Source organism: Protobothrops mucrosquamatus, unplaced genomic scaffold, assembly GCF_001527695.2.
Source record: "Protobothrops mucrosquamatus isolate PMUCROS unplaced genomic scaffold, P.Mucros_1.0 scaffold2604, whole genome shotgun sequence".
Classification (NCBI taxonomy): Eukaryota; Metazoa; Chordata; class Lepidosauria; order Squamata; family Viperidae; genus Protobothrops; species Protobothrops mucrosquamatus.
Genome location: NW_015388658.1, coordinates 11,955 through 25,096, shown reverse-complemented (window position 1 = coordinate 25,096; position 13,142 = coordinate 11,955). Strand labels below are relative to the sequence as shown.

The following is a 13,142-nucleotide window of genomic DNA, read 5'->3' as shown; positions in this document are numbered from 1 at the left end:
TAAAAACCAAACACCCCCCCACCCCACCCCCTCTGCCAATCCTCAACAGAAATGCTCACAACAATGGAAACCTCGGACAGGAGGAAGAGCGCGGCCGGGTGGGCAGGCAAGTGTCTTGCTTGGCTGTGGCTTGGGAGGCACTTTTTTCAGTGCCATTGTAACTTCGAACAGTCACTAAGCGAACTGTTGTAAGTCGAGGACTCCCTGTACTTTATCACTTTTTTCCTTTATTTTTTTTGGTCATCAAGTTTTTGACCCCTTGCTAGGCGACTGGTGGTCCTCGGATGTTGCAATATCCTAAAAATGGTACCATGGGTGAAAAGGTTGAAAAGCCCTGTTCTAAAGAGCCTCCCACCCCATCTGACCATCCAGGTCCCCAAGAGCTGCCTCCGTTCTGAAACCGCCCGGCTTGATCTCCCCTCCCTATTTAATTAGTTCGTGCCGAGTTTAATTTCCTCTTTCCCCGCCTTCCGACAAACACTGGAAACTGCCCTTTTATCCTAAAGACGACCTTCCTGATTGTCTTGTGTGCCTCTCATTTTGTGTGTAAATAGGGAGCCAAACAGCAACTTTTTTTTACTTCTGCTTTTTAAACCAACTGGCCGTTGATTAGTCTGACATGACGAATTTCTGAAGATTGTGAGTTCTAGTTCTGCCTTAGCCATGAAGGCACACTGGGTGACTCTGGGCCAATCACCAAGAGATTGTGAGTTCTAGTCCCACCTCAAGCCATGAAAGCCCATTGGGTGACTTTTAGCCATGAAATCCCACTGAGTGACTCTGGGCCAATCCCCAGGAGATTGTGAGTTCTAGTCCTGCCTCAGCCATGAAAGCCCATTGGATGACTTTGGGCCATTCCCCAGGAGACTGTGAGTTCTAGTCCTGCCTTAGGCATGTCCCTCTCTCTCAGCCCAACTCACCTCACAGGGTTATTGTGGGGAAAATAGGAAGAGGAGGAGGGGGGAGTATTTGGTATGTTAGCCACCTCGAGTTATTTTATAAAATAAAGGTGGGATATAAATCTGATAAATAAGTTTCAGTGGAGGGTGACCTGTTCCTCACAGTGCAAAAAATAAAAACTGTGGAACTCCCTGCCACTGTGAAACAGCTCCCTACAGTTATGGAGAGAACCATACTCTTGCCAATATCCCCGTCACTGCCAGCAGAAACAGGACTCTTGTGGGACATAATTTTAGGTTTGTCTCCAGCTTATTCTTCTGCAATTAATCAAGAGCCAAAGTCTTGTTTTAGCTGGTGAATTTTTACGGCCAATTTGCATGTTGCAATGTGTTCATTGCCCAATCCTGCTTCACTGGAGGACAAATTCCACAATGCATTCTGCGTAAACAGGATTGTACGGGAGAAACCCATTTGGAGAAGCAAAACAGTTTCAAAGTGTTTCCGCACACTGAAGACTAAACCTAGTCTATGCTTCTTTAGTTTCTTGTCAGAATAATTCATTTAATTCATTTCCCCACTTTGGTTATCAGTTTGGGAGACATTATTTATACTCAGCTAGCGAATTAATCTAGTTCCGTGTTTGCACAATAGATTTCATTAAAGAACCAGTGAGTTCAATTTGCACAACCCTCAAAGCACCGAGCAAACGAACCAAGTCTGAAGTTAATAAAATTTAGCAAGTTGCGCAAATACAGCCTTGGTACTAATAAAAAAATAAAGGACGAAGCACACGTTGCTAAGGAAGGCTGGGCTCCATAAACGAATAAGCAAATAAATCGAATGGCCCCCTTGGATAGAAACTGGATTGAAACAAAGCAGAGAAGTTTTGGAGCAAGGAAATGCTCCAGCTATAGTTTATGCGCTTTGGGTTTGCTCAGAATAAACTGCAGGTTTTACCCAAGGAACATTCGTGGGAAACGTTTTATTAGTGTGTTTGGCAAACTAAGCTGAACTTGGTGTACTCAGTCCCTGTCAGTGCTGTCGGATTCCAGTGTTTGATAGGAAAGACCAAAGTCCATCAGGCTGACAGGTTCCTTCTCGGCTTCCTGAACTTTTATAGTTCACAAAGGTGAGAAAAAGTGGAACTGGACAACACCTTGTTTTTTCCCAGCCTACTTTGATGCTTCAAGAAGAAAGAGGTGTCTCTTGCTATCCCATCCCAACGCTTGTTGTTAGTTGCGAAGTCGTGTCCGACCCATCGTGACCCCACGGACGTTCCTCCTGTCCTCTACCATCTTCTGGAGTCCATTGAAGCTCACGCCTGCTCCTTCAGGGACTCCATCCAGCCACCTCCTTCTCTGTCGTCCCCTTCTTCTCTTGCCCTCCATCTTTCCCAGCATTAGGCTCTTCTCCAGTGTGTCCTTTCTTCTCATTGTTGTTGTCGTTGTTAGTTGCAAAGTCGTGTCCGACCCATTGCGACCCCATGGACAACGTTCCTCCAGGTCTTCCTGTCTTTGACCATCTTCTAGAGTCCATTTAAGCTCATGCCTGCTGCTTCAGGGACTCCATCCAGCCCCCTCCTTCTCTGTCGTCCCCTTCTTCTGTTGACCTCAATCTTTCCCAGCCTTAGGCTCTTCTCCAGGGAGTCCTTCCTTCTCATTAGGTGGCCAAAGTACTTGAGTTTCAACTTCAGGATCTGGCCTTCTAAAGAGCAGTCGGGGTTGATCTCCTCCAGGACTGACCGGTTGGATCGCCTTGCAGTCCGCACAACAGCAAAATGACCAACGAGGGTGGCTTGCAATCCCCACACTTCTAAAGGCAATCTGGCCCTCCAGCTGTGTCTCCACACTACAGGAGGGGCCTGGCTCCTTTCCACCATGTCGGTTGCTTTCTGCAAATGTTTTGCAACTCTTCAGAAGTTGCCTTCCCCCGAAGAAAGAGGTCTCGGGTCTCTGCCTCACTCTTAGGCAGGGTGAGAATTTCTTCCACATTGCTCTAAGTGGCGACTTTAAACTGACCTGATGGTTGCTGTGTAGAAAGGTGGGCATATAGAATAGAATATAGAATAGAGGTGGAAGGGACCTTGGAGGTCTTCTAGTCCAGCCCCCTGCTCAAGCAGGAGACCCTATATCATCTCAGAGAAATGGATGTCCAATCTCTTCTTAAAAGCCTCTAGGGATGGAGTATCCGCCACTTCTGGTAGCAAGCTGTTCCACTGGTTAATTGTCCTCACTGTTAGGAAGTTTCTCCTTAATTCCAGGTTGCTTCTCTCCTTGATCAGTTTCCACCCGTTGCTCCTTGTCCTGCCTTCTGGTGCTTTGGAGAATAAGTTGACCCCCCTCTTCTTTGTGGCAGCCCCTCAAATACTGGAAGGCTGCTATCATGTCCCCCCTAGTCCTTCTTTTCTCTAGACTGGCCATTCCCAAATCCTGCAACCGTTCTTCCTATGTTTTAGTCTCCAGCCTGGAACTTCCTGAAAAATAAAATACTGAAGACTCCCTTCCCCATTTCTTCTCTGGGAGAGATGGAAAGAAACATGAGAAACAGGGAGGCTACAGCCCCTGGAGTGGGATGACCTAACAGAGGCCAGGACACTCGACTCCCCCAGGGTTGGACTAGATGATCCTCAAGGTACCAGCTCCACAGTTCTGACTCTACAATTCTATCTCTAAGACACCACACTCTTCCTGTGAGAATTTCCCCCAAATGCCTTGGTGAGGCCACACTTGGAATACTGCATCCAGTTTTGGTCACCACGATGTAAAAAAGATGCTGAGACTCTAGAAAGAGTACAGAGAAGAGCAACAAAGATGATTAGGGGACTGGAGGCTAAAACATACAAGGAACGGCTGCTGGAATTGGGGATGTCTAGTTTAACGAAGAGAAGGACGAGGGGGGACATGATAGCAGCCTTCCAATCTCTCAGGGGCTGCCCCAAAGAAGAGGGAGTCAAGCTGTTTTCCAAAGTGCCTGAAGGCAGGACAAGAAGCAACGGATGGGAACTAATCAAGGAGAGAAGCAACCTAGAACTAAGGAGAAACTTCCTGACAGTGAGAACAATTAACCAGTGGAACAACCTGCCTCCAGAAGCGGTGAATGATCCAACACTGGAGGTTTTTAAGAAGAAACTGGACAGCCATTTGTCCGAAATGGTATAGGGTTTCCTGCCTGAGCAGGGGGTTGGACTAGATGACCTCCAAGGTACCTTCCAACTTTATCATTGTTATTATTATTATGCTTTGCTTCTTTGAAAAATATTTCGTTAATTGAAAGGACAGACTGCCTTCCCCAAATGGATCAGTCAAAAGGGGAATGTCCTTTGTGGTGCACAGAGGGGCAGCTGTGAGGCCCGCAAAGTAGCCCGGGACCCCTGAGTGGAAGGTGAGGGTCTGGCACCAGAGAAAAGCCCCCATCCGCTTCTTTGCATACGAGCAATGGGACCCGCCACATCGTCTCAAAGTTGCAAGCCTATTTCAAAGGCACAGGCAGTCAGTCCTCAACTTACGGCCTCAATGGAGCCCAAAATTTCTGTTGCTGAGAAATTTGTTAAGTGAGTTTTCCCCTATTTTACGACCTCTCTTGCTACATTTGTTGAGTGAATCACTGAAGTTGTTAAGCCAGTAACACGGTTGTTAAGTGAATCCGGCTTCCCCATTGACTTTGCTTGTCAGAGGGTCGCAAATGGGGATCTCACGTGAGCCCGGGTACACTGCAACCGCCGTAACTGTGAGTCAAGCATCCCAATGTAAATCACATGACCCTGGGGATGCTGCAACGGCCCTAAGTGTGAAGAATGGCCTTAGGCCACTTTTCCGGTGCCGTTGTAACTTCGAATGGTCACTAAATGAACTGTCGTAAGTCGAGGACTGCCTGTGAAATGATTTCAGATACAAGACATAATGCCATGTTCGTATGAACCGAAGGCAAAGGAGCACTGCAGGGCTCACGGATCACCTGCGGGTCAGGCTGCTTGAAATGCCACCTCCGTGTCCGGGACGAAGCGCAGGCCGCTGGTTCCGCCTGTGGCTCTTCTGACTGCAGCAATCCAAACATCTGATTAGCCTTTGACTGGCACTGCCACTTGGGCCCTGCTCTCGTGCACTTCCTGGCTTCACCATGCTGCAGGCTGCTCCCACCTAGGGGCATTGTGGGTAGCCACACACGGGCACCGGTGCTGTGGCCGAGCCTCCGCCCTGTCTTGCCAGGGCTCTTTCCTGGCCGTCCATTCTTCACAGGCCCGCGAGAGGCCCGAGGGCAAAGGCCAAGGGCTTTCTGCACTGCCAAGGGCCCGGATGCTCCCCACAAGCGCACCCGCGGCTCGGGGAAGGATCAACTCCCAAGCCTGGATCTGCAGGGACCAGACATCCAGGCCTTTCCCAGACAATGCGCTCTTCTCTCTCCAATGCGTCCTCCAAATGCTGCTTGCCAGCCCTCCTTCTCCCAACCCCATTCCCCTCTAACACTGATGATGTTATCTAGTTGGGTCATGAAACGTCTGCAAGGAAACAAGCAAGCTCTGAGAGCACCAAGGACCCCCCAGTCCTCCTCCTCCTCCTCCTCTCTCCGTCCTCCACTCTGTTCTAGCACTGATGAAGTTCCCTAGTTGGGTCATGAAACGTCTGCAAGCTCTGAGAGCACCAAGGACCCCACAGTATTCCTCCTCCTTCTCTCTTCCTCCTCCACTCTGCTCTAGCACTGATGATATTACCTAGTTGGGTCATGAAACGTCTGCAAGAAAACAACCAAGCTCCGAGAGAACCAAGGACTCCTCCTCCTCCTCTTCTTCCTCTCTGCAAACCCTTCTAACACTGATGATGTTCCCCAGTTGGGTCATGAAACGTCTGCAAGGAAACCACGAAACTCAGAGAGCACCAAGGACCCCGCAATCCCAACCCCATTCGCTTCTAACACCGATGAGGAGACCTAGTTTGGATCCTGACCCCAGCGTCCTCCTCCTCTACCTCGGCCTTCGGGGGGGGAGGGGTCAACCCAACGCTCTGCACCTCCTCTCCCCCAGCAAAGTGGACACGCATTCTTGCTTTTCATATCTTTAATTAAACATTTTCTGGTCCATTTTTTTTCTTTTACAAGTTAAATCAACGGGAAAACAATAAACCATTTTTATCTTCATATACATTTATTTAAAAAAAAAATCACTCTCCTGTGTTATTTTTCTTTTTCTTTTTTTTTTAAAAAAAAAGTCCTTCGTGGCACATTCTTTGTTGTTGTTTTTTTAACCTTTTCTGTTAAGAGGTGTTACTGGTCAGAATAGCAGGAGGTTGGTTTTTTTTTTTTTTTTTTTTTAAATCAGTAAAAGAAAAATCTCTCTCCTTTTAAGGGCTGAAAAGGAATTTTAAAAACGGGCTGAAGCGAGAGAAAAATAGATCGGAGGGCGGTTTTGTAGAGAAAGCTGAAGGATTTGGGGGCTCTTCCTTTTCACACATTTATTCCTCGCAGAAATTGGGATGGAACTGACCAGAATAGCAGCTTAAAGAGAAGTGGTGATTTTGTTTTTTTAATTGCACAAGGATGAGAGAGAGACCCCATTTACAATTTGCACAATTGCTTCTTGTGCTTTTTTTTTCATTTCTTCCGATGGGGGAACTTATTCTCGGGATAATTGTCTCAAGGAGTGATCAAAACCAACATCTTGAGAAAAGGGCCTCCCTTTTCCTGCACACTCGGGTCATAAGCTCAGCCGGGTGTGCAAGTTGTGTCAATGGCAATGTGTAAAAAAAAAAAAAAAAAAAATCACATCTAATTTTATTTCCAATCCAGCTAGAATTCCGGCCAATTTCAAACTCAATTTCTAATCCCGGATGTTTCCCCTGATATGTATTTTTAATGAAAAACACCCACTGGTTAAAAAAGGTGGTTAAAAAATCCTGCAGATTGTGGCTTCCCTCCTACTCTCCCCCCACCCCAAATTAAAAAAAAACAAACTCTGAATTTTCATAGCACAATCTAAATTTCCAAACCCCAGCAATGCATATAGGTCAGGGGTAGGCAACCTCGGCTCTTTTATGACTCGTGGACGTCAACTCCCAGAATTCCTGAGCCAGCCAAGCTGGCTCAGGAATTCTGGGAGTTGAAGTCCACGAGTCATAAAAGAGCCGAGGTTGCCTACCCCTGATATAGGTGGAGAACACCCAGCTGGCAGGCAGAAAATATTTCCTTCCCTGGTGGAAGGAACGGCTTCACCGCAATTTAGGTTGCAAAAAATATCCCCACGTTTTTTATCTTTAACCGGTCATATTTATGACATCATTTCCACACAGGTATTAAGCATTCATTTGTGGAACACCTGCATTTCTATAGACCCCCAAATCTCTCTGGGATCTATTTTCCCAAAACCGATATAGTAAGTTTAGAGATTCAAAATGCAGGCCGTTCCCTTAAAGCCGAACGAGTTAGATCTCCTTCAAGCCGTGGGCAACAAGTCAGAGTTTGATGTTGGGTAACAAATTTCTCTCTTGGGGGAGAGCAGGAAGTCAGTCAAAACTCCTCTTTTCAAGGGAAATATTGGATTTCAAAAAAGGAAAAGCTCCCTCAACTAAACAAACCTGGTTAGCAGAAGAGCAGCTTGTGAAGCTGAAAAACGAGTCTGGAGCACCAAATTGACCGAATTGCAGCTAATGTAAGAATTTAAGGACCTTGAGGATTCCCCCTTTTTGCTCTTTTAAGGGAGAGGGGCTGACCAGAAATCTCACTACTTTTCTGCCCTGAATATTCACAGAGACCCCTGAAAATTTTAAACAAAAGCAGAAACCAACTTAAAAATGACAACAATAATTTAAAACTCATCTTCCATCAGGATGGGCCAGCTTCCACCCCTTTCCAAAATAAATTAAAAAAAAAATGAAACTTCAGGAAGTACAGTAGGAGTGGTGAGGGTCCGAAATCAGCCGAGCGCACCAGGTCCGGCGGCCTTTGTGGTCCCCCAGAGGCCCCCCCCGCCTGAACCCATCAAGAGGAGAGAAAGGAAGGTTCCTACTACCCCTTTGCGCATCCGTGACCGTTGTCAACAGCCATCCATAGCGAGGGTCCCTGGGGGTGGGCAACGCAACGGACTGCCCTTCACCCACTCTTGGGACCTGCTTTTCCTCTACCGTCCCCCTCCCCAACCAGTCCAGGTCAAAGTTCACATGGGGCGGTCTTTCAAGTCCCTGAAACACCCTGGTGTGACTTTGATCAAAGAAAAGGGGCGGCGGGGGGGGGGGAACCGGCAGGGGAGCACGTGGTCCTCGGTGGCTCTGGCTCTGAGAGGCAGCTCCCCCCCTTGGCACCATCTAACTGCCCAAGAGGTCTCCGTCACCAGCGTTGGATTCCTGGATGCTCTCCACCTCCTCTGGAATGTCCTGCATCCTCTGGAAATCTGAAAATCAGCGAGAGGAGAGGCGTTCCTGGATGGGGGAAGCACCGCCTCCATGGAGCCTGGAGGGCTTCCACCACGTGCCGAAGGTGGAACATCCCTTTATGCATTCATTAAATGTATAAACCACCCCTCTCACCACCCAAAGCCCCTCTACCCCCCTTGCTGGACTCACCTGGGGGGGTGGGGAGGGGCGGGAGGGCCAGGCTCCAAGGGCCTGGGCTAAGGGGGCCAAGTGGCACCTGGCTGCCCCCCTGGCGCTTCTCTGCTTGTGCCAGCAGCAGAGCATATCGATACAGGGACGTCCTCCAGTTGCAGCCACAACTGAGCCCCGAATTTATGTTGCTAAGTGAAACGTTGGTGAAGTGAGTTTGCCCCACTTTGCGATCTCCCTTGCCGCAGTTCTTAAGGGAATCGTTGCATTTGTGAAGGTAGCAACCCGGCTGATAAGTGAATCTGGCTCTCCCATCGACTATCAGGAGGTCACCAGAGGGGATCCCATGATCTCGGGACACTGCGGCCGTCGTTAAGTATGAACCGGGTTGCCAAGCATCCGAATTTGGATCAAATGACCATAAGGGAGGCTCGCAATGGTCTTAAGTGACTCCTTTTGCGGTCTCGTTGTCACTGAATGAGCTGTTGTTAAGCCGAGGGCCACCCGTGGCTGGCTGCACCTGGCCGCGAAAGAGGGCGGCTGGCCCGGCCCTCCTCGTGGTGGGAGCTCCAACTCACCTCTGGGGCTGGATGGGGGAGAGCGGGAGTTGCCCAGGCCCTCCTCCTCCATCAGCACCTGCAGATGCTCCTCCGCTTCCTCCTGCAGTCGGCCAGGGACGCCCGGGAAGGATGCCTCCTCCCGCTGACCACTGGAGAAGGTCCGGTGCAGGGAATGGCAGCCGGGCGAGAGGGGCTCTCCCCCTCGGTTCTGCTGCTGAGAAGAAAAGGGGCAAGGAGAGCCGGAGTTAAGCCCCAACCCAAGGAACAGGTTCAGTTGCTAAAATGCTGGAGGCAGGTAGTTCCACTGGCTAATTGTCCTCACTGTTTAAGGAAATTTCGCCTCAATTCCAGGTTGCTTCTCTCCTTGAATAGTTTCCATTTATTGCTTCTTGTCCTGCCTTCTGGTTTTTTGGAGAATAGGTTGGCACCCCCCCCCCCTCTTCTTTGTGGCAGCCCCCCAAATACTGGAATACTGTGATCCTGTCACTCTTAGTCCTTCTTTTCTCTAGACTCTTCCCTTGCATGGACTGAAGCTCCAGGGTTTCCGGTGTCAACTATTGAGTGAACGCTTCCCTTAAAGCCTGCAGGGGTAGGCAACCTTGGCTCTTTTATGAGTTGCGGACTTCAACTCCCAGAATTCCTGAGCCAGCATGAGGGAAACTTTGGCCCCCTCATGACTCGTGGACTTCAACTCCCAGAATTCCTGAGCCAGCATGGGGGAACTATGGCCCCTTCATGACTTGGGGACTTCCAGAATTCCTGAGCCAGCATGGCTCAGCTTGGAAACCTCTCCCTTTCCCCTCAGCGTGGCTGGTTCAGGAATTCTGGGAGGTCTCTTTTTTGCATCCAGATCTAAGAAGAATCTGGCAAAAAGAATGGAGACGCAATAAATTAATGAGCACCACCGCCACAGCCGGGCCTTAGGGCAGAGCCCGAATTGGGGGGATCTGGCTAAAGTGCAGTTTGCAGCAGACCACAGCTCCCTGGCTAGCCCTTGGAAACCCCTGGGGGAGCTGAAAAAGGCCAGATACCGCCAGGAGCCCCCCCCACACCAGTCCCCTTGGACAGGAGGACACCAGTCCCTTGGCGCCCATCCGGAGGCACTCACTGGAGGAGGGGTGAAGCTTTGGTACAAAGCATCTCCGGCAGGCAAACTGCGCCTCCGGGGCTCAGCCCCCTTCCGGACCCAGACGGCTTCCAGGGGCACCCGGGGCGCGGCCAGCTGCCTCCGGGCCTCGTCCGCCTCTCGCTCCAGCCGCTGCCTCTCGCCCTCGCTCTCCCGCAGCCGGGCCTCCAGGACAGCCACCTCCTGGGCCTTCTCCTGGCCCAGCTGCCGGCAGCGGCTCAGCTCCTGCTGCAAGAGGGCGTGCTGCTTCTGCAAGAGGGCGAGCTCCGTGCTTTGCTGGTCGGCCGGGGGGGCCTCCTTGCAGGAGTTGCTGCGGCTCAGGGCAAGGGCGACCGCAAGGTGCCGGAGCCCGCGGACCTTCCGGTCCTCCCTCAGGACCACGCGGTGCTACGGGACTCCTTCTTTCTCCTTCTCCCGTCGTCCGTCCCGGAGACCAAATAGACAGTTACAGGTCAGCCGACGAAATCCAAGGGTCGAGACGGATAGCTACCGACTGGAACCGAGTCGACCCGAAGGTAGGCCCCCTTTTTCCTCCTTACGGTCCAACCTCCCCCCACTCACCCCCGTTACTAATGTCAGGCTGACAGCTCATGAAGCTTGGGTAGGAGAGAGGCAGCCACGACAGCTGCTCTGCTTGGCATGAACACCAGGGCAGAGCCGTGGGCCCCGGGTCAGCCCAGGGCGCAGCTTTTGATAGGGTTAAAGGGCAAGCCATCATCTTAACGGTGTCCCATCAACTACTAACGTACGTTTAATAACACCCTTTCACGGAGGGTCTAACCTGCAATCCATGGAGTAGAGAATAGAGGCTCTTGAGGCGCTGGAGCATCTCCTGGAGATTGGGGAGAGGAGGCTGCGTTCAGCCTTTCCAGGCCAAGCTCCCTCCTCCACCCACCCCAGCCAGAGCAGGAGCCCCACACCATCTCTGCATCTCTCCCGGCACCTCCTCAGGCACGCTTCCGACTCACCTCCTGCACTCCTTTGGGCTGCAACTGGTTGCCATTTCCATCCTAAGGGAGGAAGGCATCACCCACGTCAGGGGCCGCAATGCCCAAACTGGCGGAAAGCTCAGCAAGGGATCTGAATCTGGGCCGGCTCAAAGCAGGAGGGCGGCCAAGATCCCTTCCCTCCCCCCCCCCCGGAAGAGTGAGGATCTCCTCTCCAGTTCCTCCAATCCTCCCTCCTGCAGGATCCCCTCCCCTCCCCCAATTTCCCAGTCATCCCAGCCAGGCCACAGGTTACCTGGAAGCTTAGGACTGGTTGCTGAACGTCTGAGTTTTGCACGAGCACCGTGGTCTTTAGCAGAAGCCCCCAATTTTCCTAGCAATAAGCCTTTTTTCCCCCAACTACCCTGGACCCAAACTGGGAGAAAGCATTTCTAAAGGAATTTCAAGAGGTGGAGATTCCCATCAGCCTCCTTGGGCAAATAATAATAATAAATAAATAAATAAAATCAGTTTCCCTATGATTTTTTTTTTTTAAATTAGCCTTCTTGTGGAAAGCTTGAAAAGCCCAAGCAGCCCTCTGCACGTGGCTGATAAAGCGTGGCCAGCGGGAGGTTCCGTCCCTTCGCAAAGTGGCCAAACTCTGGGCAGCAGACTCAGCAGCTCCCCGGTGAAGGCAGCTGCCAAGCCGGGCTGCAGCACCGAAACAGGGGAAGCTGCTCCCCAAAGCTCACCCGATGGTTTGAATCCGCCTCAACCCTGGCAAACTCGAGAGCGTCGTTCGTACTTCCAGTCTCCCCGTCTGTAGGAAGAGAGCGGGAGAGGTTTTTAGCTCCAGAAAGGGAATGCAAAATATCTCGAACAGTGATTTGAGCACTAAAATCAGGAGCGAAAAGAGAGAAATCTTCCCCAGAACGTTCCGTTTCATTTCAATGTTGTCCTCTACTGCCATCCACCATCACACCCGTCCTCAGAAAGGAAAATAAATCAGGAAAGTCATTTGCGCAAGACTTCTAGCAACACGGTTATCTGAGCCACAGTTCAGAGAATTAACCCAAGTGCCTGGGTTGCCACCTAGCACGGGGGTAGGCCACCTTGGCTCTTTTAGGACTCGTGGACTTCAACTCCCAGAATTCCTGAGCCAGCATGAGGGAAACTTTGGCCCCCTCATGACTTGTGGACTTCAGCTCCCAGAATTCCTGAGCCAGCATGAGGGAAACTTTGGCCCCTTCATGACTTGTGGACTTCAGCTCCCAGAATTCCTGAGCCAGCATGAGGGAAACTTTGGCCCCTTCATGACTTGTGGACTTCAACTCCCAGAATTCCTGAGCCAGCATGGCTGGCTCAGGAATTCTGGGAGTTGAAGTCCACGAGTCATAAAAGAGCCAAGGTTGCCTACCCCAGGCCTAGCACAAAGCCTCTGATCACAGTACTGCCGGTGTGCACCGGCAGCCTACAGTGAACTTTCAGGGACCCTCTTTCTGTTGGGGAACCTCAGGGTGAGGAGACATAAAGGGGAATGGAATGAGACCACTCGCCACGGCCAACTCACTGCTGCCCATTCGCCATGGGGCAATTCGCTGCGGGACAACTTGCCGCGAGAAAATTCAACTATTTCATTTAATTTTTTAAAATAATTTTAAAAAATATTGTAATTTTTGTCATTCACATTTCATTTCGCCCTCCCCCCCCCTGTTTTTGGAGATCCTTTCTTTAATGAATCTATTTCCCCAGGTACATTTTGTCCCGCGGCAAGTTGGCTGGGGTGAATTGTCCTGGGTCGAGTTGGCCGTGGCGCGCTGACCCCGTAAGCTGACCCAGGAGGAAGCTGTGGGCTGAGGAAATAGTAGAAGAAAAAGGGGGTTCTTACTGGCGGTGTTACTGGGATTTGGGCTGGAGCAGCTGCTGGGCGTCTGGGTGTGGTTCTGCTCTAGGTCCCAGCTGGGTCCCACGACGAGATCTTTCAAGACTTCCACTGGGGATGTATGTGTTGGTGAAGAGAGACAGAAAAGACACACACATACACACACACAAATACACAAAACACGTGTTTAACAAACAGATATTCTTGCTCTGTGATAATACC

The 13,142-nt window shown here is 50.6% G+C and overlaps 1 protein-coding gene across 1 annotated transcript in view; it reads right to left on the bottom strand.

The window, feature by feature from the left end:
- Nucleotides 1-8,189: 8,189 nt before the first annotated feature.
- The window catches only part of LOC107296023 (rho guanine nucleotide exchange factor 2-like), a gene marked incomplete at its 5' end in the record, with an annotated part of 16,250 nt that continues 11,297 nt past the window's right edge, over nucleotides 8,190-13,142 (bottom strand). Inside the window, 7 exons of the mRNA XM_029285960.1 lie at nucleotides 8,190-8,275; nucleotides 9,005-9,197; nucleotides 10,095-10,499; nucleotides 10,882-10,944; nucleotides 11,081-11,122; nucleotides 11,791-11,858; nucleotides 12,927-13,031. Of these exons, the coding sequence (XP_029141793.1) occupies nucleotides 8,190-8,275; nucleotides 9,005-9,197; nucleotides 10,095-10,499; nucleotides 10,882-10,944; nucleotides 11,081-11,122; nucleotides 11,791-11,858; nucleotides 12,927-13,031 (962 nt within the window). The remainder of the gene's footprint in view (nucleotides 8,276-9,004; nucleotides 9,198-10,094; nucleotides 10,500-10,881; nucleotides 10,945-11,080; nucleotides 11,123-11,790; nucleotides 11,859-12,926; nucleotides 13,032-13,142) is intronic.